Source organism: Cryptotermes secundus, unplaced genomic scaffold, assembly GCF_002891405.2.
Source record: "Cryptotermes secundus unplaced genomic scaffold, Csec_1.0 scaffold5032, whole genome shotgun sequence".
In the NCBI taxonomy this organism is placed as follows: domain Eukaryota; kingdom Metazoa; phylum Arthropoda; class Insecta; order Blattodea; family Kalotermitidae; genus Cryptotermes; species Cryptotermes secundus.
In genome coordinates this window covers 77,198-102,730 of record NW_019740736.1, presented here as the reverse complement: position 1 = coordinate 102,730, position 25,533 = coordinate 77,198, and the positions used below count along the sequence as shown (strand labels likewise).

Here is a 25,533-nt window from a genome sequence, read left to right as displayed (position 1 = left end):
GAAACCCTTCAGGATTATTTTATATAACCATATTTCCAGAAAACATGATTATAAAATTAGAGACAACTCAATGAAGTTCAGTACCCACGGTTACATCTAATACAATAAATCTTGACGTTAAAAAAGAACTTAAGTCAGCTGCAACAAAGGATTCTTTTCTTGCTAACATTATCAAAGTTTGAAATATACTGGGAAAACAGGAAAAGTTTTGCAGTGTAGCAAATAAAAGCACAGCGTTGAAGAGATGTAGGGAGGGAAGGAAATGAGAAAAAAGAAAACTAAAGCATCACAAAGAGATACAAACATTTATGAAATGAAATATAAAATTTTATCTTCACTTAGTGGAAAGGTTTCATCACTCAGAATTATTGGATTTTTGGACTGTCGATCCTCTAGTATTATAAAAAGCACCAAATAACACAACGTTTCAGACACTGGATCTGCTTCCATCCTCAGGTGAAGAGGTGGGAGACACCTACTCTGCTGGGTCCATTAGAAAGAGCTAACCTTAATCACATGACAACTTGTGTTAGTATAACGACAGCTATATAAATATGTGAGATTCGACTTTGTCACCAACTGTTACAAGGAAAATGCACAACAAAAATTTTGACAATGTATGTACAGACCTAAAACTAAGACAGGAAAGGAAGTGAAAATTATATGTAGCAATCAAACCTATAAACCAAATCTATGAACACCAATGCATAGAATTTGAAGAGTTCCATATTACGAAAACATATGTTTACCTACCAACAGTGCCTTCTGTGAGGAAGGGGGTGGGGAGTGAACCCCAGGATTAAAATCATACAGAAACTCCATGAAGAATCTGTCAGATCACACTGACCTTCCCTATGAATTGCTAACGTCATTTCTGATAAGGGAAATCTGTATAGTAGAACTATCCAAACCGGGCTGCCTGATTGGATTCACTAAACATGCCACATGGGCTGATTCTCTGCATTACCTACACGTGCTGTCAGTTTCAAATGTTTTAGCTTCATACCAGCCTACCCTACAACCATCTTCATGGGCATGTTCAAGGTTTCTTTGGTCCTTAATACACTCAAAATACCTTGCATCTGGTTCATCTTCAGTTCCAAAGAACACTTCGGTGACCTCATCCTTATCACAGATCCTGCACAGAGGGGGGCATCTTTCACCACAGAAACCAATACATGGATGTCCGCAAGGTAGGAGCTTCTTGCAGGGTTCATTGCAGGGCTCTCTGTCACACAGTTGAAAACACAATTTGCTGCAACGAAGATGGACACAAGCCCAGTCACAGGGTTCCTGCAACAACCAATATAAATAAGGCCCTTTCACATGATAACACTCCAAGCATAAGAACAGTGATTCAACAACTACAAAAGATGATTTGCCTGATGATTTATCTGGAGAAACTTGGGAAAATCATAAATGCACAGGTGACTTCTGCCTGACCCTGACACTGACACCCTTGCCCTTGGAGTGGCAAACACTGCAGTGCAAGGTGTAGAAGAAGAGAAGAAGCACATGACACTAAATATACATAAGAAAATTCTGATAGCAGTGTGCCTTGTCTCATGTGTCTGAGTTGAAGTCTGCTGTGGACAGAGGCAACAGGCTCCTGCATGAACACTGGTAACCCCTATACGACTAGCCATTACCCAGAGGGCCAAAATCTAAATGTGAAACTGCAAATATCATCACTTGCTTGTTATCAGTCCCGTCATATACACTAAAACTTCACGTTCATCATTCTATGACTAACTACTGAGTAACAAGCACGAATATAAGTATATTTCATACCAAAGAATATTATCGGTACAGCAATCCCTGGTCAGGAAAACAAAGGTATAATGTGAAACTGAGATTAGGGGACACATGGTTCGTGTCAGGAGTCATCAATGCTTATGCTGTCTGGTCCTTCATGAAACACGAAACTTGTCGTTAACATACAGAGTGTACCAAAAGTACCTGATAGCTTCTGAAACGTAATTACCATTTCCCACTACAAGGTACTTCCATACTAACATTTGATGTACACATTTTGGAGTTTAGTCGAGATGGAGAACCAGGTCAGTGCAACACAGTACTATGGCCGGGAACCGACTTCAGTGTTAAAATGAATTCTTGGACCTAGTGAACAATCACAACACTGGGAACTCATTCTTGATATCAAATAAGGCCCACTTCCACATGTCAGATTATGTGAATAAATAAAATTAGTGGTTTTGGGATGCAAACAGCCCCTGTGAATTCCACCAATGCCCTGTGCAGAGGGCCAAAGTGACACTACTGATCCCGGCATCTTTGATGGTGAGGGGGGACGAACTGTAACAGTCAATGCTGAGTGCTATACTGCCATGCTGGAAGAATTTCTGATAACTGAGTTAAATCCTCTCCACCTTAATTCAGTGTGGTTTCAATAAGATGGAGCAAATGTTCATGAGACAGAAATGGAATATATCTGTGTGTTAATAAAAGTTTCCACTTCCCTTAGAAAAGCTATTTCATTTCAAACCCCATCAGGTGTTTACAGCGACCATGGTGTTAAAAAATAAATTTGACCAAATAATTCCATGGAGGTGGGTCCTTCTTGAGAAGCCATCAGCCACTCAGCTACACAAGAATTTCCCAACATTTTATGAACCTGAAGGGTCATTACCATGTTAACAAGAGACCTCTACTGGTCCCTATCCTGAGCCAGATGAATCCAGTCCATACCACCCCACCTTATTTCTCTAAGATCCATTTTAATATTGCTCTCCAACATACGTCTAGTCTGCTTTTACCACCAAAAACTTGTACACAATCCTCTTCCCTTAATGTGTGCTAATGTCTTGCCCATCTCATCCCTCACCTGATCTTTTTAATTACGCTTGGCAAACAGCACAAGTCATGAAGCTCCTCATTACACAGTTTTCTCCAGCCTCCCATCACTTCATCACTCCCAGTCTGTGTTCCTTCCTTAATGACAGGGACAAAGTTCCACACCCATATGAAACCACAGGCAAAATTATATTACAAAAGGTTAATTCCATCCAGTGTGAAAGACCAGAATGAAACAAAGCAAAATTATAATTTGTATATTCTAATTTTTATGTTCTTAGACAGCACACAAAAAGACTAAAGGTTCTGATGTGAATGGTAGCAAGCATTACAAAAATTCAATCTCCTCTAATTTCCTCACCAACCCAATTTTGATTTGTTGCTGTCATTCCCAACATTTGAACTGTGCCACATTTTCAAGGGATCTATTAGCTATCTTTGTGACATGATTTTGCCCTATATTCTGGTGACGAAACAGCAACATGTATTTACTTAATTTTTTCTTCATTTACTTCTTAATCAACCACACTGCTGGCATCAATTAAAGCTTCTGTATTTTTCTTTATGGTAGCTCAGGAAGGATGCAAGGAGTTTAATAAGGTGTCACACAAGATAGTAATCTGGTAGCTAAACATCCAATTTCAGATGCCATCACAGCCCTGCCCCAAGCAAGTGTGGATCTCTTTGTGTGGAAGCCACCATGACACAATTCAAAAACTGGCAGTACATAAAACCCAATAATAATAAAAAAGGTAAAGTTGTCCCTGTACTTAACTAATTAAGCACTATGCCATGAAAGTGTATGGAGGAATGGATATATAGATCCATATTTTCTTGACCTTGGCACTAGTTGGAGGTAAATGGTTAGTTTCATGCCCCGGATGCTTCACCTCTGCGGAAATTAGTCTCTCATACCCATTAGGTAGGAGGCTGGGTGGGCCCCAGAGCCAGTCTAAATGACATTAAAAGAGAAAATTCTTGACCTTGCCGGGACTTGAACTCTGACCCATAGATTGTCTAGTCTGTAGCTAGTTGCTATACTGACTATGCTATCCTGGCTCTTACATAAAACTCAGTAATACTGGAGAAAAATATAAAACCATGAATATTTTAAATCTGCTGTTTGCAAGGGATTACTGTAATTGTTAATATCAAATACATGTTTCATGTTACAAGTACTGCATATAAGGAGAAGCATACCATAATAAACGCACCACAGAAAGTGCAAGACATAAGGAAATTTGACTATAATCCTGCCAGTCATTACTGAAGTAACCTATACACCTACAAGTCTCTATAAAAATAAAATTAAGTGTTAATTTTATTATATTATATCTCAGCACGTATACATAACTTACGCACTGACAGTAACCTAATGCAATGACATGAAAACAACAGAAAATAAATTCAGCTGGTCAAGGTCACCACCTTCTGTGGAGCCTGGAGATTCATTACCATGTTGCTTTCTTTTTCTCCTCCTACCAACATTTTGCCCTTCTAACCCACCCCTCGGCGATATCCGTGCTGCTGGATCAAAGAGTTGCATTTCGAAGTGTCAACTTTGTGGCTAGTTGGGCCCCGTGTACATGTGTGCTGTTTCCCAAGTCTTCCTCTGACTTTATGGATTCTGAATTGGTTTTTGGGCTTCAATCTGTTATACTAACCTCCAGCCTACACAATGGTTTATTTCTGTTGGTCAACTATCCCTACCCATGGTTTTACCTGAAGTATTAGCCCCATGTTCAATAGTTATACTCGAGTGTTATAGGCTCCAAACACTACTTACTGAATGCATAGCAAGGAGAACAACACAAATGTGACACTCAGTTGTAACTATAGGCATTTACTGTATGTTACACTTGTCTCACGTGGTCCATCTGCGTTGATCCCTTCACTGGGATGAACCAGCTTAGTGATCATAAGAGTAAGCAAGACAGGAGGAGGGGGGGTCAGTGTCTCTTTTGCACCCCTGATCCGTCTCAAGTGGTTCCTACAACGAGTCAAATCCAGTCCACACCCTCACACCCTACTATTTTAAGATTCATTTTAGTATCATCCTGCTAGCTATGCCTACACCTTCTAAATAGCCTCCTACATTAAGCTTTTCTCACTATAATTTATGTGCATTTCTCAAATCTCCCATTACCTAACTCCAAAAGGGCATAGTCCTTCATCAGTAGCTTACAGACATTCAGCTACTTTAAGAACCCTTAGTGGAACCAGAAGGCTCAAGCACTAAGTTCAAAAGGAATTCACATTGAACCCTATTCTGAGCCAATGTAAACTTATTTTACTGCACTTCAATTACATAATGTACAAACTGACAAACAGAAGATATGGTGCACAAATCAGACAGACAATGGTTCTCACCTTGCACTGAATACATGGCTGTCCACATGTTCTGGAGCATTTTGAATGCCTGCAGCTATAGGTGCATTTCCTGTTGCAAGGTGGACAGCTCTCTGCACATGGTATGTTGCAACTGAAATAGTTAAAACCTATTGCACACTGTAGATTTTACCTACATAAACAAACATGTCCCAACTTACCCAAGAAAAAAAGTGAAACTGTCCCTGTGCTTAACTGCATACTTTTACAAACTATATTACCATATATCTGGAACTCTCAACCTTTGGGATATTGCAAGCCCCTAAAACTGTCATGAAAACATTTGCAAAATGCTCTGTCAGCTGCAGCTGTATCTTCTGAAAGCACCTACATTAAATCCTACTGACCTAACAAAACTGTGTTTGGATACAATTACTTTTTCAAACAATTCTTCACCAGTGTACCCCTTGAGGCCCACGCCCCATAGCTGTAGAAATGATGCCATACACAATTTTAGCACCTTATATAAAATGGCAGTAATATCACTCCAACCTATGCCTGTCATGCTGCATTTACAAGTTATAGGTATAGGGTCGGCATATGTTCATACCAAATTTAGTGAAAAATCGGTCAAATGGTCAATAGTTAACACATACTGGCACCAATTAAATGCCATATAAATTCCCAGATACCCTGTGGTGGAGGTTTTATGGAGGTACAGGGAAAACATACAAATAGAATTTGTCACAGGTATATGAAACAAGAAGCTCTGGGAAAAACTAAATTATGCATGCATAATTAAGCCAATAAAACAATAATATGAAACTTGATTTTTATAGAACCTGAATGTACCAAAATAATTTAATGTGATAAAGTTGTTGCCAGAGCCTATACTTTACTCAAATTTTGCATTCTTGGCCCTTCCAGCATTTTATCCTGGATGTACGTCCCTTCAGGGTTCTTGGGTGTTATATCGAACCCTGTGTTCCTTGCATTGTGCCACATTTGCATAGTGGGTCATCTCCCTGCTGGCTGTGGCCAATTCCTTCTGCGTTCCACAATTTCTCTGGGTTAGAATTTTCCTGAAGACGCTTCTCCAGCACTGTGCCACTGTTGCATGATGGGAACCTTCCTGCAGGCAGCAGCCAACTTTCTCTGGGATCCACAATCTCCTCGGGTCAGTTCCTTTGGCTCTCTGCGTTGTCCTGCAGCTAGCTTCAGGCCCCTATGCCACTTCTTCCATCCTTTGACCAGTTTCACTATGGCAGCTTCCTTAGGGACCTCTCGATGCTCAGCCTTGGACTCCATTTCCTCAGAATTTGCCTTCAAATCTGTGGTCTTGCTCACTTCTCAGTCGGCCTGCATCTTTCTTGCCAGCCATCCAGTTTGGTGGCTAGAGAAGCAAATTCTGTTTCCATTATTTCCTTACTGTGTTCTTGGCCGGCTCTCGTTTCTTGTTTCATTTTGTCTGTCGATTTTTCTGGCAGCCTCCATAATGGAGACTAGAGAACCCATCTGCCTCTCCATTCTTTCTTGCATTGCTTTAGTATTGGCATCCATTTTAGCATTCACATCCTCTTTGATTTCATCCATTTCTTTCACCATTTCCTACAGATCTTCTCAATCGGCTTTTCTATTGGCCTCTGCCTTTTCATGGTTGGCCAGCAGCTGTTGCATCTCCATAATGTACGACATAAGTACATGATGCAATCGTAAATCCAATAATCTCATCAGTCTGATCCGATCCATACCACTTCTAACACCAGCTGTCTCTTCTGAGCCTCTATCCTTTCTGGGTTCCTCTTGCAGATTTATTCCTGGTCTTATTCTTCCACCATCCCTGTCTGAGCAATGGTCCTTGATGACTGTCCCTGAACCAAACAAATTCTGTCACTTATATGAGGAATGGACAAGCATCACAGAAAACATGTCACGTGACCACCACCCACCGCTGTGTGATGTCACTGTGGACATGGAAAACAAAGCTGACTCTACTACTGCGTGTTAGGCCATGTTTACAGAGCTGTTGTCTGGCAATGTGATCAAATTTGTTACAATAAGATCTAATATAATTTTTGTTTTGGACATTACTCACGAAGGATGTAAAGGAAAAAAAAAAACACAATCATTGTCATTAATGTTGTCTTTGGAATAGTTATTTATTTGTTCTCAATTCATTTATTTCTCTGTACCAGTCTCTAATGTTCTTGTTCTTACTGTGTGTTGCAATTTCATTAATTTTGTCTTTCAGATATTCTATCATTTTATTACTGAAAATCCCACTGGCTTCATGTCTTATTACAGATTATCCCCCATCCTGCATCCTTTGCCATGTGACTTGTTTCCTTTCATCTAGCTCTGAACGGCCTTTGCTGAACCATGGATTATGTGTCTTCAATTCTTTGAATTAAATTCTGATACTCTCTCTCACGGTTTCCCAAACTCTAGCAATATTGTAATGTGGATGGCGCAACAGGAAGGGGGGGTCACGTGAACTCTGCATTTCCACGAGTGACATCATGTATCCCAACTCCTCCGATCATTACGCAACGCTCAGTAAACACCCCTCCCTGCTAGGCTGTGACATCACGCAACAGGCGAATCCATGCAGCGACTATTGCTAGGCAATGTGTAGGTAGAAACACATGACAACAATACCTGATATCTGTGGCCGAGCAGCAATGTGTTCTCTATGTTGTCCATGCCGAGCCTAAATAAGGAGCAGCGAATACTATTCAGGAGTCGTGAGGATTGAGTTACGAGAGAGTTACTAGTAGTGAGTATTGAGCCACTTACTAGTATTCAGTATGAGTTGAAGTCCAGCAGCTACAAGTTGAGTTGTATCGAGTGAATGGCAGTGACTACAGCAGGAGAAGTAATTGTGATACTGCAGATGGCAGTAACTGTGAAACTATGAATTGTGTAACTGTAAGAGCGAGTGGAATAAATTCGCTTGATCCAAAACAGCGTGAAGTTCTTTGTCACGTGTCTCCCACCAAACACGTGACAATCTGGTGTCAGAAGTGTTTACGAACTTAAACACACCACATGTTACAATGCATTACACTCCCACATGATGGAGATGGAAGAAATGATCGAACGCCTGCCGGGGAAAATGGAAAACACCGGCAAGAAAGAAATGAAGGGCGATAGAAAGACCCACAAGGAAGATATGGAGCCTCACACACCCACTGGCTGTTTGCCCCCCGGAAGATTCCTGGTACTCATTTCTGTTAGAGGCTGAGTTGACTCCAGGGACATAGTGCGGCTGGAAGAATTATATGAATTGAAAAATCCAATGAACTCATCGGGAAATGAACCTGCAACCTTCTGGCTTGTAGCATGCTGCCTCAACCAATGATGCTACAGAGTGTCACCAGATTCATTATGCACTAAGCAAAATTAAATTTCCTCCAAGCAAAATACCCTAAATTATCTCTTAGTTGGTTTTCTTATTTATTTCTTACTTTCAAGGCAGTACCAGCTGCATATGTACCTCACTGTAAATACACTGCTTCTTGGGCATAACTTCTGCAAATTGCACCCAGAGGTGAGAGATATGGGTAAGATGTACCTTCAGCCGTACGATTACTGAATGGAAATTAATGATAATGAAAACATGAATATGTGGTTGAGAATTTAGGTTCTCACAGCAGTGATTATGAAGAGCACCGCCTTCTGGGTTGTCATGCCATAAAGACTGGTAGAAATTTAAGTAACCTACCAGATTATACTACATACCAGAGGCCAGAACACTATAAAAACTTGTTTCCTGCATCTTTTACAGTACATGAAGGCTCATTACCATATTCACAAGGGCTGTGTACCGGTTCAGACCACTTCTATCCCATCTGGCGTGCCTGTACCAGTAAATTCAACTTACACATCACAATTATTTTGCTATGGTGTTCAATAAACCCAACCTATAAGCAGCTCCTTGCATTCAAAATTCTGAATCTCATTCCCATTTCCTGTTGCTTTGGTTATTCCATGCAAGTCAGGGGGGCCTTGTGTAACATTATTATGGTGGAGGGGTCTTAGTTCCCTGTCCCACCCCCAAATTGGAGGACCATTCTTTTATAGCTTATTCAATACAGCTGCAGCCACCTCCAAGCCAACGTAATCTCGCATCTTCCAAGTCTACCTGTGTCCACAGACCAGTATTCTTCCACACTTCTCCTTGCAGGCCTCATGTATACGCCCTTGCATACACTCTCCGCACGTCCCTACGCATCGATGATTACAATCGAGTAAGACACCACATGGCATCTGGCATCGGGAGAGCAGTTCTTGAGAATCTGGAGTCAACACTAGGACAGAACACAACCCAGCTTAGAGACAGTTCGCTGCCAAGTAAAGAAATGTACAGCAAACTCCCCTTTTAGGTTTCCAGGGAAGCACTACTTTTCAACACTGAACCACCCACAGTATTATTAAATAAAGGAAATTTAACACTCAGATTACTGACTGACTTCAGATCACTGAAAATGAATGCTAAATGTGCAGAAAACGTCAAACTGAGGAACACAAAGAGGAGATTCCAATGCATATCATGGAAACATAAATAATCTTCTATCACAAAAATTCAGCTGATGGAAGTTTGCTACAAACAAATATTCTGCATCAGTCCAGTGAAAGAAAATAAATCGCTATATCGGTGAAGTAACAATTCTCCAATCTCGTGGTTTCTGAAATGGTTAAAATATTAAATAACTCAAATGTCAATGGGTGCATAAAACAAGAAGTTTGGTTTCTTCAATGAAATGGAAATTAGAAACAAACATATACACTGTGCCATGTTCGCCGAAAGTCGGAATAGTTTAATCATAACAGACGTCCGTTACTGGTCCAGCACCATAAACAGCAATGTAACAATGGAATATGTCACACCACTCAAAGTAACCAACAGGAGTATTGCTAGGAATGGTGTTTTCTATGAGGTCTGTGTGGATGCAATCTCACCCAACAATAGAAGCAGTGTATTCTGTTCGGTCCGCTACAATGCTATATCAGAGTTTTTGTGCATGCGTGGGTGAAAGAGAGAGAAGGTGGAAGGGAGAAAGAGAGTGGGGGGAGAAGAGTAGAGATAGAGAGCCAGTTCATGAGCGAGTGCCCACTCGAGTAGTCCCCAACAGAGCGGGAGTAATTAATAGTGGTCAGACAATTCCTCCAATTGAAGAGACCTCATTACAAACCACAGAAAAGTCTTAGAACAAAATTATGGTCACAAGCCCTGATAGGAGAAAAGACCCTGATTTACTGTGATGGTACCATAAAGTATGTCCCACGATAGAACTACCTGACTGCTGACTGCATGAACACTGCAAGAAGATAGGGCAATGAGTCAGCTGTACTATAAAGTCTGCGGAAAGACAGCCTCCAAAGCAGGCAGCCTTCAACTGGTAAAGACCAGACTCCTTGTGAGTGCCAGGAAGCTAGGAGGGCCTGGCTGGTGCCAGGGGTTCAAAGCTGAAAATATGCAAGGACAGCCATCAGACAGGAGGTTTAACATGACCACAGAAGAAGGAATTTGGCTCTCTGAGGTCAACTCTCATAATATACCCAGAGCCTCTGACAGACCTTGGGATCAATACGAAGTATTATTATTTTAATAAGATAATTGAGGGCAATCAGAAATCATCCCGGCAGAGATTTGAGTTAAGTGGAACACCAAAAGAGGAAGAAATGCACCTCACAAGCTGGATGGAGGTAAGTGCTCTCATAGATGTGTGGCCACCAACAGCCACATATGGTCGCCACTTTAGGTAAGCAGCCATGCAGAAAACAGCGGATAGCAGTAATGTTCCAAAACCTGTTGAGACAGCTCTCAGTACCATAAACAAAAAGGCCGAACATACTGTAGAACCGAAGAATGCAGTCTTCTGGGATTTGGCACCATGTATATGTGGTGTTAACCGACGTTTCGGAGGAACGTATCGCCCCCATCTTCAGGGTTGAAGAAAAAGTATAAGTAAATCTGCAAGCGACAACACCGTGAGACACGATCAAGCAGTCTGCTTGATCGTGTCTCACGGTGTTGTCGCTTGCAGATTTACTTATACTTTTTCTTCAACCCTGAAGATGGGGGCGATACGTTCCTCCGAAACGTCGGTTAACACCACATATACACGGTGCCAAATCCCAGAAGACTGCATTCTTCATAGTCACCGCCGTGAAAGCCTCAAATCTTACATACTGTAGAACCATTAAAATGTATAAAGATTCAACATCCAGCACTTCGAGTGTGTTTGAGTGTGTTTAAGTAACAGCAACGGGAAGTTCGTATAAGACCTGTTAAGATTTAAAGGGTGATTGAAGATCTTAATTATGTGTAATATTTGTAGTGACTTGAGTGATGTGGACTAGCCTGCAACATCTTGAAAAGAATGGCTAAGTTGGCCACCACAGACCGAGTATGAAAATTGTATGCAAACACTGGAAATCCATATCTGGACAAAAATGTGTGCTGGATTTCCCACAACAGGAACTTTCTAAAATATTTAGGCAAATGGGAGCTGAACAGGTACTAGCTGAAACTAGTAACAGGGCCATCAGCAGGACACTAGCACACGCAGCAGAACACGTTCAAACTGGGACCTACAAAAAGTGTCACAATAGAGGAGGAGCAGCTTTGTACATCCTGGGTGACTGTGAGGTTACAGCTGAATAAAGACTTTGTTGCCTGGGAACCCATGCCATGGCACCAAGTAACCATTTCAATGACCCATTAAGCACAGGACTGCACCCCATTTGAATCACAGGAGCAGAAGGCTAATCTCCAGAAGAGAATGCACAGCAGATCAAGAGCAATCATGGTACATGGGTCACTTTATGTAACCCACTTAAAAACTATCACCATTAATCTAATAGCTAACTGAAGCATGGTACCCCACCACTCTGATCTACATTCTGCAAAAAATATTACCTTAACAAAAGTTGTATATTTTTCGTGCATAACTTCATGCCCCAACATTAACGGTTCTAGTGCCATTGTTACCTTACTAGTACATATATATATATCCACCACATCACTGATGACTGCAGGTGATTACATAAGCCTGGTGCTTTTCCTTAAGGGATACTAAAAAGTTCTGATGATACTGAGCTGCAATGTGGACATCAAAGAAGACTCAAATATCTGACTTTATTCAATACAGTATAAAGTATAAATACAGACATCTGAAGAGCGAACATACTCAATAAAATCTGTAATACTCACATTCCTCTTGCATGTGGCAGGGAATATACACCAGATGTCCACACAAAGGTCGGACTGCACTGGGAATCAACTCCAGACATTTCTTGGTGCATACATCAGAACAAACAGCAGTGCACTTGTGGCCACAGGGCAAGGTCCTCTTGCAAGGACTCTTGCACAGATCTGGATCTGGCTGTTCGCAGCACTTCACTTCAACAGGATGTCCACAACTCACTAGCTGCTTTGTAACCTAAAGCAGATATTCATCCAACGTAAACCTAGATATTACAAGCTTTCATACAGGTTGAAAAAATGTTTCTATTAAATATGTAGACAGAGTCCACAGAGTGCCGACTTTATGACAAATGCTTATTATTTCCCTAAAGCTTTCGAGTTTCTTAGTGCACAAATTAAAAAAGTTCCATGCGTATCTGTAAGCCTAACTGATAATTTCATGCCTTACAAATCTTGTAATAAGAGACCTGAAATTTCCCAGTGCTACAGGGCAGCTGCCACATTTTAACTTGGAAGTAATCGCATTAATACTGCCAACAGTAAATGCTCAATCAGCTCATCCACATGCCAGTGATATTAAACGAGGGTAGTGCAAAGCCCGGAGAAGTTAGGATGTGTGTTCCTACAACAAAACAGTCCACTTTTTTTATGTGACAGACTTTTCCTAAACCAAAAATATTATTCTCTGGCATCTGGATAACTGAAAATCTGCAGCAATAAGAGTCACAGTACCTGTAGACAGAGATATTCTAACTAAAGAATTAATACTTAGAAAAAAGAAATCCCCCTTTGATAGGATCAGGAACTACACAAATCAGGTCAATGCAAACAAATCAAAGTCATTGTCAATAAAACAATTTTAGACATCCCAGGAGGACACTAGTCATGGACAGTGGAAATGGCCAGCCATGTTTCTAGCTCTGTTTCAAGTATGTCCTAGGAAGGAGTCAGTCAAGGACAGTGCTAACACAATGCAATGATTAACAATTACTTCCTGTAGTGCACTGATTATGTTCTCAGAGAAAGGTCGGTGAAGAATATTCCTATCAGATTGGATTCTCAATGCAGTAAATCTACTAATGCTTCGGTTATGTCCTGAGGAAAGTACAGTCAAGAACACGTCAAACAGAATGGATTCTCAATGTAGCACTTCCAGTAATGCTTTAAGATTATGTCCTTGAAAACTAACACTCAAGGACACTGGTAAGGGAACAGTCTCTCTCATTGTACTACCACACACCAATGAAGTGACAGGCAAGAACAGAGACTGGGTGAGATAAGTGTGTACCAAAATAAACTGAACAGGGTTCTTCTGGACATATAAGTGACTGGTTCAAAGTTTTCAATGAGAACTTAAATGTGTTACAGCAAAGAATCAAACAGCTTGTATGTTACACTCCTTTCTTATGGCTGAAATACAAATATTTTCCTGCAGTGCATTCCGTTTGGTGTTAATGGACATGAAATAACTGCCAGATTAACACTTACGGGAACATCAGTAATTCAGCTTCATGTTAAAATAAAAACTTAATTAGCTGTATTAATGATATGGCGATGAACAGATTGGACAAACATATCACAGCAAAGAAGAAGTAAGATGTCCAGAAATGCTGAAGCAAAAGCAGGCTAGGCACTGACAGCAGCAGCAGCACATTCTGGATCACAAATGCATAACTTCATGTCTGCTCAGAAAGAAATTTTTGAGGGCCTCTTCTACTAATAACACGATCAGAATATCGAAATCAATTCAAAGCACACAGAACCAGTCAAGCAAAATAACTTCCAAAACCCCTTATGGTAATGTGATATTTACACTGAGAGCAGAAAAGTTACGATCTCTTTATGTGTGTTTTTATGTTTATTTTCTAATGTGTCTTTTGCGCTGATGCTGTTACCTTAAGTGTATGGCAGTCACTGTTTGCAGAACTCTTCTACTCACCTGGACTTGGCAATTGCCACAACGGGCAGAACAAACATTGCGACATGGATGTTCACACGGCAGCATCTTACTGCACTTTCTCATGCAACAATATGTTTCAGGATCCATATAGCATAACATACGTTCAGTGTGCCCACAGTCAGGCAGTATCTTTTCAACTAGAACGCTGCAATCACCACATTCCTCATAACACAGCTTCGGACATGTGTGGTCCTCCCTGCAGTTGGCATTCTTTCTGGTGCATGGCTTGTGACACTGGTACTAGAGAGAGAAATTTTTAATATATAACATAAATTAATGTTTAATGTTTAAGTGATGGAACTTCAATTGTCTGTCTTCAGTGTGACGAACAATGTCAGAGAACAATATTACAAATGACAAAACAATTCCATCCAGTGTGACTGTTGAAGCTTTTACTACTTGTATTGATGTTCCCTCCAATGATGGTCAATAGGGACCGAAACATGTTAGGGTGCTAAGAAGTGAAGTAGTAAAAGCTTCAACAGTCACACTGGATGGAATTATTTTATCATTTGTAACACTGTTAGTGTGTGGGACCAGAATGAAACAAATCAAATGTCAAAGAAGTCAATTCATATAATCTTCCTACTTCACTTTCCAACAGCCCAGCAACTACAGACAAGACGCGTTATTTCAAGCTTCGTATTAAGTGTATGCTCTCCTGTGTCTTTGTCATAATAAGGACTTTACATTTGGCTTGGTTCATCTTGGTCCGTCACACTAGCGATAGTATAAAATGACTTGTAGCACTGTCCAGTGTGATTGAGTTATAAAAGTTGTATTTCAACATTTCATTTTCCTCAACTTGTTTCAGTCGGTTTAACCATCTTCTGAAGGACACAATCAACATTTTGGAAACCACTATTACGTCAATAATATATAAAAGTTATACCTTGTGACCACTTTAAGTACATGAAGTGGTTCGAACATTTATAAGTTATCATAACTAAATTATTTACACAGTCAAGTATTTAAAAGCAAAGTTATAAAAACTTTTTTTAAAACCAGAGCCAATGGTCTGTCCCTTGCAATTTCTTCTCACTAAAGGAAGAAGACTGTGTATAATGACGTGTTTCGACGTCTGCAGAACAGGAAGTAGCAATTATAGTACGGGTATTATGTGGAGTTCCTATAAACCTAATTTTATGTGACAGTGAGTTTTTTATTTTAGTCCTGCCTTTAGTGTTGTGGTCCCATTGTACAGAGCACTTTGTGTTGTTGTACTAGTCTAAGGTATATAGTGTCGCATATTTATACCCCTTGGCTCTCTCCTTATTATGTTTTTGTTCTTCTATTAGTTTGTTAATTATAACAAAGTGATAAATGTGGAAATTTTCTTTTATGATCATTAGGTTCCCTCTTTTTAGTATATTCCACCATTTGTTTTGTATTTGCCCATTTGCTCTGACACTTACACAATTCACAATTATTGCCATCTGCAGTATCACAACTACTTCTCCTACTGTAGTCACTTCCATTCCAGAACACAACTCAAGAACAACTCGTAGCTGTGGACTTCAACTCATACTGAATACTGCCATACTCAATAATCTTAACTCTCTGTCTAGTAACTGGGTCAGCACCGACTAATACTCCTAATTATGTAGCTTCTGCACTGACAACACAGAAGACAGTTACGTGATAGGTACCACTGTTGCGTAACATCATGTTTACAGGCGCTGCTGGGCAACACTGCCGATAGTTGTTCATTGCTGTGTAGCAACAAGTGTGCTTCGGCTCGCCTCAGCTCTACTCGGCATGGCATGGAGAAACACCGCTTTCCTTACCGTTGCATAACTTGGGAACCGACCGTTTATCAAGGGTCTGTCTTCATGGTAGCTCGTTCTACCTCTTGTTGCCCAGCAACGGTTAGACATGTCACACTATCTTTTCTACCTACTTTACATTTAATCTCCTAACAAAATTTTCATATGATACTTTAGAAAAATATCAAATACATGTTCTAGTTCTCCGTATAACCTGTCCTTTATATCATCAATTTTATCTTCTGTTGGGGCATGAACATTCAGAATGATGATACCACACCAGCGACCTCTTAGTATTATGTACGACATCCCATCACTAATGAACTCTACCCTCTGAACTGCTGATATGATTCTCTTACGTACAAGAAAACCTGTCTCTAATTCATGATTTTCGGTCACTTTTCGATAGAAAAATGTATAGTCTCCTGCTGGTTCAGTGCCACCTCCATCCCATCCGACCTCCTGTACTCCCACTAAATGAGAAACATAACACAACACTCAAATATAAACTTGTAGATATGAATACTCACTTGGAGATGATCAGGGTCATCCTTTTTGTGGCATCTTAATGTACAACTGTGACCACATGGTAGACGGTCTTCACAAGGATATGAACAGGGAATGAGGTCTATGTCCATGTGACATGGCTTCTTCACTTTGTGCCCACAATCAATCAATTCACACTCCACTTCCACTGGACACTTGTATTCCTCAGCATCAACACAACAGCGCAGATCAATTGTGTGTCCACAGCTTAATGTTCTTGGCACAGGAGTTATGCAGTCTCCACAGTCTTCAAAACATAACTTGCTGCACTTATGCTGTAGTTCACAATTCTCTGGTATCCTAGACAGAAAGCAAACTATGGCAAGCACACATTCATGTACCACTGGAATAACTTAATAAATAGGAACACATCATTGACGTACCTTCACTTCTGCTATAACACAACACTTGTTGTCGAAAAATCCTGTGTTACAGAAAAACTGTAATGAAAACAGTTAAAACTCCTATCCCCACACCACACATAAATATCTTCTTTTCCCCAGCCAAAACATACTTGATCACATCACATAAAAAATGGCCTCATGTTATGAAAGATGTGTTCCCTAATAATCATGTTATACCCAAATCACATGTTATAACAGAACTCACTATATGAAGTATACAAATTACACTGGTAGGTGTGTAGGAAAAAATTCCATTCCTTGTGTCCATTGTTGTGATTAAGTGGCCATAAAACTGCAATGAATGAGTACAAAAACTATGTTCATGATGTGGTAACATGTGACTTTCTAATTTAGCAGCAGTGGTGTAGTATAAATATGCTTATGGTTGTATATTTGAGTTAGTCCTCACATAGATGCAGCAGAAAAGGCAGGGCATTTGAAAAATGTCCATCTGAGTGATGCCGGCAATGGATCATAATTATTATACATCAGGACTCATAAGAGAAGTCTGACAAAGAGGAGGAGGGGTCATTTTTTTGCAACAAGACTTTTCTGAATTATAAAAGAGGTTTTTGGAGGAACATGCATATGGCATGTTACAGGATCCTCTCTATTATGCTGCAAATGCAGCACCTCATCCTGTCAGGAAACATTCTTCACAGAGTATCATCACCATATTATCAGGCCTACAAGCATATGAGACTGGGCAAAAAATTACACCCCTTGCGACACTTTGGTGTTTCCATTCCATATGATAGCTTACTTAGAATGAAAAAATCTAACTACTGGCTCTACAGAGAATGATCCTCTGTCTGTTTTTCGCTCAATGACAGAGTAGTCTGGGAACACAGCAATGTTTGGTAATTTGTGTTTTATATTAAAGAAGTCCAAACAAAGTCTGAAGACAACAATAAAAGAACAACAACAAACCACTGTTCATGTGATACATACATGTACACGGTACCACTCTGCAGCTTGTTCAAAGTATGGAGTATGTCTGCATGAAGCTGTACAGGGATTATTATTAATTGATAACTATACAATTCTACACCTCCCACACTTTTGGAAACCTCTACAACAGAAAGATTTTGTGCTGTAGCAGCATTCTGCATCACATAACACATTGTTGCTTTGCTGTTACCTCCTCCTCCTGCTCTGACAAAACTCTCCTCCACAACTTTTTGCTGTGAAACACAATGCAACTTCAAATCGGGCAAATCGTTGATGTAGACCGACTGTATGTGTGTGCTAGATCAGCCACGCTCACACCTCGTTCTCGCTTTTCAAAGATTTTACGTTTCATTTCTACGGTTATTTTTATTCTGTTATGGCTGTCTTTTTGCAGCTTTTTCTTCAGGGACACGTTTGCAAGAGTTATTAAACTTTGCACAAAAAAAAATAAATAAAAAATATGTCTGAACACAAGTTTGGAAAAATGTGTGATCACAAGCGACACTAAGATGCTGGCGGAAGGAGTGCTAAACACAGACTGATGTAGCAAGTGCACAATCCGGGACTTCCCCTCTCGTTACTCGTTATGCGAAACGTCGCTTGTTAAGCGGGTTGTTTTTTTACAATTTGTTTTGCTCATTATGCGAATTACTCGTTATGAGAGGTGTTCGTTAAGTGAGGTTCCACTGTACAACCATCCATATTAAGGCAATTATGAAGTAAATGTTGTTTCATTCACTTCATTACAGAAAAAATATTTACTTGTAAATGTATGACCAATGAAAAATGCCTATTACTGTATGTGTCATGCCTAGCGGCAGTAGGGTGGTAACACATTTCTTTGTTCAAAGAGAGACAAAGCCTGGTACATACTTGAACTGTTAAAAGACCCGTGATAGCGTAGTTCTTCAAAGGAGGAACAAAGGACTACATGTGTTCCTCAGTACAATTATAACAACGATGTAATGTAAAATAAAGTGTACGTGTTGTGAAGTTGCAGCGAATTTTGTTTGACTGCCTTTGTTGAAGCCAAGGCCCACTTAACAGCCCAGGTGATACTCTCATGTTCCCTGACTGGGTGGCGCCCAGACAACTACAAAGGTGACGCTACGTTATCGACTGCTTCCTCAGAGTTGCTAAAAGGCAATTCACAGCAAGCAGCTGCGTCCACCTAAACACTTCAAAGCGAATGGCTGCAGTTACCTTCACCCTATCCGTGGCGACAGTGTGCCTACAGAAACTATACGGCTACACTAGTGGTGGCTGCTGGAGAGAGAGCACAAGTTTACATGAGGTGTCCATTTTTCTGAGTATTTATGTTAGTAAAATGTAAATACTGGAAGCTGAATGTAAACACATACTGGAAGAAAATGCAAACAGAAGCATATTTATCTTAATTATGATGATCTTCCAAAGCAATCATGTGAGGCACAGTCCCAAGTAGTAATACAAACTTTTCTGAATAATGTATTTCATAGTTTATGTATATTATTGAAAAGATATGTAGGTTTATCCAAACTCAAGCATAGTGCTGCATGGCAGTGGACATTAACAGTTAAAAAAGTAATACAATTCTCACCTATCACATGGATCAAAACACAAAATGTTCCCATGGTCCTGGTCTCGGACATGACAAACACGTTTACATCTGTGTCCACATGGAAGTTCAGCTCCACAAACTTGCAAACATCCACCTTCTGGAACGTTGTGGAAATCTGCTGCAGTGCAAACTCTAGTGAACACTGATGAATGTACCTGACATCTCAATGTCAAATCTGTACCCAAGGCCTGTTGTTTCTTCAATGTTTCCTTGATCTTTGGCCAGATTTTGCTGCTCCTTGTTAAATTGTCCATGTTACCTGCATCAACCATTAAAATAAATAACAAGAGGTTCTTGCAAAAACTAATCACCTATTTCCCTTTAACTACAATTTGCTCATTGATGCAAATAGAAAAACACTTGCCTATGAATGCATAATGAAGTCAGTAAAACAATACAATTGTAGAGGGTGCAGTGTTGGCATTAAGGAAAGGAGGGATTCATGAAGTATGCTGTCAAGATGACATCAGGTGCCACAATACACATGCCAAGTTTCATGACCATCAGTTCAAGCATTCAAGAACTGTCAAGGTTCTGAGAGACTGAAACATCGGCATTACTGACGGAATGGATTGAAGTAGTAAGCTATTGAGTTGAGATGGCCTTAGCTGACAGTATGACATGCACAACAAGTTTCACGACAATCTTTCAGGCATTCAAGTTATAATAAGGTTATTACCTCAACAATCTGAGAGGCTGCAGTGTTGGTACTACTGATCGGTAGGATTTATAAATATGCCATTGATATGGCCTCAGGTGGCATGATATGCACATTAAGTTTCATTAAAATACAAGTAACCTACAACTCAAGTTACACAGTCTCCATTCTTAGGAAAAGAGCTATCTCAAAGTACACAATGACTCAAGTTACACAGTCTCCATCCTTAGGAAAAGAGCTATCTCAAAGTACACAATGACTCAAGTTACACAGTCTCCATCCTTAGGAAAAGAGCTATCTCAAAGTACACAATGACTCAAGTTACACAGTCTCCATCCTTAGGAAAAGAGCTATCTCAAAGTACACAATGACTCAAGTTACACAGTCTCCATTCTTAGGAAAAGAGCTATCTCAAAGTACACAATGACTCAAATCAGTCTCCACAATTAGGAACAAAGTGCAAGTAGCCGTTCTGAGAGCCGCGAGGACATCATACAGAACACAACGGCATAGCTGCATGCTATTCCAAAAGAAGCCTTCCAGAATTGCTTCCAGCGATGGAAGGACCGCTGGGCTAAGTGTGTGGAGTCACAAGGGGCCTACTTTGAAGGCGATTAGGTATTGTAACCACCCAGATAAAAGTAAAGTAAAGGTATACAATATTATATTTAAGCATCCTGTTGCACTCTATACGATAAATGATACAAACTCCGTCTCAAGTGCAAACAATATATTTTGTGTCTTTGATCTTGCTCCCCTACACTACATGTTTCGGCCTCAGACGGCCATCATCAGGTGTATAACACTCACGTCGCTGTCACACTGCACCCAGCTCAAAATTTAACATTTAAAAACACTTTCCTTGTTATTATCAACTTCTACTTCATTGATAGCTGTCTGGTTTGTAGATTATTTTACACACGTTAATTTTGACTTTATTGTAATTCTTTTCAATTCTTAATAACATTTTTAGTTCTGATTTTAAAAACCTTTAAATTTTTTCTCTAAATTTTAAAATTTAAAATTGTTAGGGTTATTCGCCCTATGTTTAAAGTGCTGCAGCAGCTAGTTCTTGTTTCCACACTGTATAGGTGTTATCCTGTGCAGTCTTTCTGTGTGCGTGCCGCTGCTATTCTTTACTACGTGCGCTCACTCAAAAGGGCTAGGATCAGGTACTAACGGCTCATCTGTATGGACTCCTGTCTGCCTAACATCACTGACCCTATGTACATTCAATAACTGAGAGAAGTAGTTCCTCCACCTATTCAAAATGTTGTGGGAATCTGCAAGCAGATCACCATTCTCATCCTTCACTAAGTTACTGCTAGGTTAGTAACCCCTCTTAAAGTCATTTATTCCTCTATATAGGTCTCTAATGTTCTTGTTCTTACTGTTCATTGCAAGCTCATCAATTTAGTCTTTCAGATATTCCCTCTTTCTTTCCTGAAATGCCTGCTGGTTTCACGTCTTATATTGTTCAGATTATCACCATTTAACTCACTTAGATCCTGTAACCACTGCAATTTGGCCTGCTTTCTTTGATCTAATAATTTTGAGCATCCTTCATCGAACCATGGCTTATGCTTCTTCAGTTCATAACCTAGCCTTTCTTTGGCAGACATTTTTATATTCTCTCTAATAGTTTCCCAAGCTTTACTAACATCCACCTCAGTGTTCAAGCTTTCCAAATTCGGGAACCTATTTCAGATTTCAACACAATACTGCTCTTTACCCTCTCTACCTTGTTTAATTTCTTGAGACTGAACCTCCATATGAACTCTGTGAGTTGTTTGTTTGCTCACTGCCAGTCCTTCCCTAACCTTTGCCACCACCAGGTAGTGGTCAGTATCACAATCTGCTGTCCTGAATGATCGGACATGAAGGATACTTGAATGCCGTCTCCTGTCTATCAAAATATGGTCTATTAGATTGTGTATGTTCCCATCAGGAGATGTCCAAGTAAATTTATGGATGTTACAATGTGGGAACAATGTACTTTTGACAATAATACTTTTTCATGTGGCAAAGTTTACTACTCTAACTCCATTATTGTTACTAATTTCATCCAAACTCTCAATCCCAATCGTTTGTTTGAAAATGTCTTCGCTCCCTACTTTGGCATTGAAATCTCCGAACAAAACTTTCATAGGGTACTTCGGCAATTTGTCAAATACCTGTTCTAGTTCTTCATAGAATCTATCCTTTATGTCATCAATTTTATCTTCTGTTGGGGCGTGAACATTCATAACAATGATATCACACCAGCGACCTTTTAGTATTATGTATGATATCCTATCACTAACGAACTCTACCCTCTTAACTGCTTATACGATTCTCTTATGTACGAAAAAACCTGCATCCAATTCATGATTTTCATTCCCCTTTCCATAGATAAATGTACAGTCTCCTGTATCATTATTCCGAGTACCCTCTTATGCAAGCAGAACATGTTAACAGCATATGAGGAATTTCCCCAAAACATGATGCCACAACACATGATGGAATGAAAATAAGCATAGTAGACCATCAACAAAGTTTCCAAATTAACATAAGGCTTGACAGTTGTAATTGCATAACAAGCGGTGCTAAGTTTTGGTAAAAGTTGATCAACATGTTTCTTCCAGGACAATGTGTTGGTAATATTGATGCCTAGGAACTTTGTGTGACATGAATCAGATATCTCCTTATTACCATATGCAATTTTTAAATGATTATCTTGTTCATAAAACCTTTTTGCTGCAAATAGAATATACTCTGTTTTAGAGAAATTTAAGGACAATAAATTGATATTGAACTACATATTTAAAGTTTTTAAGACTTAATTAACCTGTTACGAAGAATAGAGGGATCGGATTCCCTTATGATAACAGTGGTGTCATCAGCAAAAAGGATAGGGGCAGAGATCTTGTTTAAAACCAAAGGAAGATCATTAATATAGATCAGAAAAAGTAAAGGGCCCAAGATGGAACCTTGGGGAACTCCATGAGTGATATTACCTCAATCAGAGCAAGTATTCAGATTGTAATATTTAGACTGCAATCTTGTTCTTTGAAATCTTCCTTGTAAGTATGATGCTATTAGTTTGAGCATTAATCCCGAGATGCCATAAAATTCCAGTTTAGGTAACAAAATCTTATGGTTAACACAGTCAAAGGCTTTTTCAAGATCACAGAATATTCCTCCCACACTATATCCCTCATTCAAAGCTGTCAATATCTGATCAAACAATCTAGAAGTGGCATTATTAGTAGAAAGATTAGTCCTAAATCTAAACTGTTCCTTGACCAATATATTATTATTGACCACATGTTGATAAAGTCTATTATATGTGGTGTGTTCAAAAAGTATCGAACCTTTGGTCGGCAGAAATACATTTATTGATTTGGAGGTACAAAACCCTAATCCCCTTCAAAGTAGTCTCCTTGGTAATGCAAACACTTCTCCCAGCGCTTCCACCATTGTTGGAAACACTTCTGGAATGCGTCTTTTGGAATGGTGATCAGCCGGGCCGTCACATTCCGCATGATGTCTTCTCTTGACTCAAATCGGGTTCCTTTCTGCGGCANTTTCTGGCCTCGGGGATGTCGGATGTTTCCACTGTGACGACTGCATCTTGGTTTCTGGGTCGTACCCATAAACCCACGACTCATCGCCTGTGATCACTGTGTTCAGAAAGCTGGGGTTACTGTTTGCATTGTCCAGCATTTCCTGTGCGATTTCCAGACGATGTTGCTTCTGCTCCATTGTTAGCAGTTTCGGTACAAATTTCGTGGACACTCTCCTCATGCCCAAATCCTTGGTCAAAATTGAATGTACCGATCCAATGCTTACCCCTATCTCGTTCGCAAGTTCTCGGACTGTGATACGATGGTCCTCCATGACCAAAGTCCGCACTTGCTCAATGACATTCTCATTTCAGCTTGTTAAGGGTCTGCCTGAAGGCAGTTCACTGTCCACTGATGTGCGGCCATCTTTGAAGCAGTTGTACCACTCCTTTACCTGTTAATTGCTCATGGCATCATCCCCGAAAGCCTGTTGAATCTCGCTAATGGTTTCCACTTGGGTATCTCCAAGCTTTTGGCAAAATTTGATGCAATGTCGCTGCTCATGTTGTTCCATCATTTTACACCTTACTGTGGAATATGACAAGTGCTCACTACACATCCTCACTCATAGGCCACTGCCAGCGACTGACGCTTTCTGCGGGCGGGACAAAATTCATGACTACGCACGAATGTCCCCTCCACATTTCCACTGAAGGGAGCTTGCCGCGCTTAATTGGTTTACGCGGGAAAAAAGAAGATTCAATACTTTTTGAACACACCACATATATCATATTCTCAAATATCTTTGAGAAGGAAGTCAAGAGCAATATAGGTCTATAGTTACTAATGATATTCTTGTCCCTCTTTTTGTATATGGGTTTTATTTCTGCAAATTTCAGGCAATCTGGAAATATTCCAGGGGTTAGCGACCTATTTATTATTTAGGTTAATGGTGAAACAATGTAGTGAATACTATTTTTCAGAATTTTTACAGGAATTTCATCATAACCATTATAATTTGTCATTTTAGATTTATCAATAACATTTACAATTTCACTCATAGAGACCGGGCTACATCTGACGATAGGAAAAGTTACATTTAGGGTAGCAGATTAATAATCATTGAAAGTTTTCACATTTTCGGTGAGACTACGATTATTAAAATTTGTTGATATATTAGTAATAATTGTATTTGCTAGAGATAAAAAATATTCATTAAAAGATTCAGCAGTGTTTACTGGGTTCGTATATGCTGTAACAAAAGTGTTTGTAGTGCTGGTAGGTACACAAGGTAGGTAGATTAATGTGAGAATTTCTACCAGAGAGTGTTGTAACAATATTCCAAGTACTTTTAATTCTATCATTGGAATTAGAAATCTGCATATCATAATAAAGATGCTTAGTTTTTAAAATATAACAACTAATACTTACCAATAATGTAGAAGCCCATCTTTGCTCTTGACAATGCAACACACACTCTGTTCTCAACGCTGAGAAAGCCAATTTTTGCTTCTCTGTTGCTCCGCACCAAAGAGAGCAAGATTATGTCATTCTCCTCTCCTTGGAAATTATCTACCACCATTATTTTTACCTTTTCCAGCATACTGTATTTCTTCTGTACCTATAAACACATACAAAATCTTTACTCAATGTTTAAGAAGAGATGTTCTTCACAATTTGCACCCTTCATCAAGTATTACTATAAAGTTCGACCCAAGGAAGATGAAATACATGGACCATACAAAATG

General features: G+C 39.7%; 1 protein-coding gene across 1 annotated transcript in view; it reads right to left on the bottom strand.

Moving 5' to 3' along the window:
• Nucleotides 1-1,014: 1,014 nt before the first annotated feature.
• The window catches only part of LOC111872636 (NFX1-type zinc finger-containing protein 1), a gene marked incomplete at its 3' end in the record, with an annotated part of 54,404 nt that continues 29,885 nt past the window's right edge, over nucleotides 1,015-25,533 (bottom strand). The window contains exons 8-15 of the mRNA XM_023866721.2: nucleotides 25,217-25,406; nucleotides 19,562-19,841; nucleotides 16,612-16,927; nucleotides 14,295-14,555; nucleotides 12,362-12,590; nucleotides 9,287-9,452; nucleotides 5,185-5,296; nucleotides 1,015-1,293 (exon numbers count right to left, since the gene is read on the bottom strand). Of these exons, the coding sequence (XP_023722489.1) occupies nucleotides 1,015-1,293; nucleotides 5,185-5,296; nucleotides 9,287-9,452; nucleotides 12,362-12,590; nucleotides 14,295-14,555; nucleotides 16,612-16,927; nucleotides 19,562-19,841; nucleotides 25,217-25,406 (1,833 nt within the window). The remainder of the gene's footprint in view (nucleotides 1,294-5,184; nucleotides 5,297-9,286; nucleotides 9,453-12,361; nucleotides 12,591-14,294; nucleotides 14,556-16,611; nucleotides 16,928-19,561; nucleotides 19,842-25,216; nucleotides 25,407-25,533) is intronic.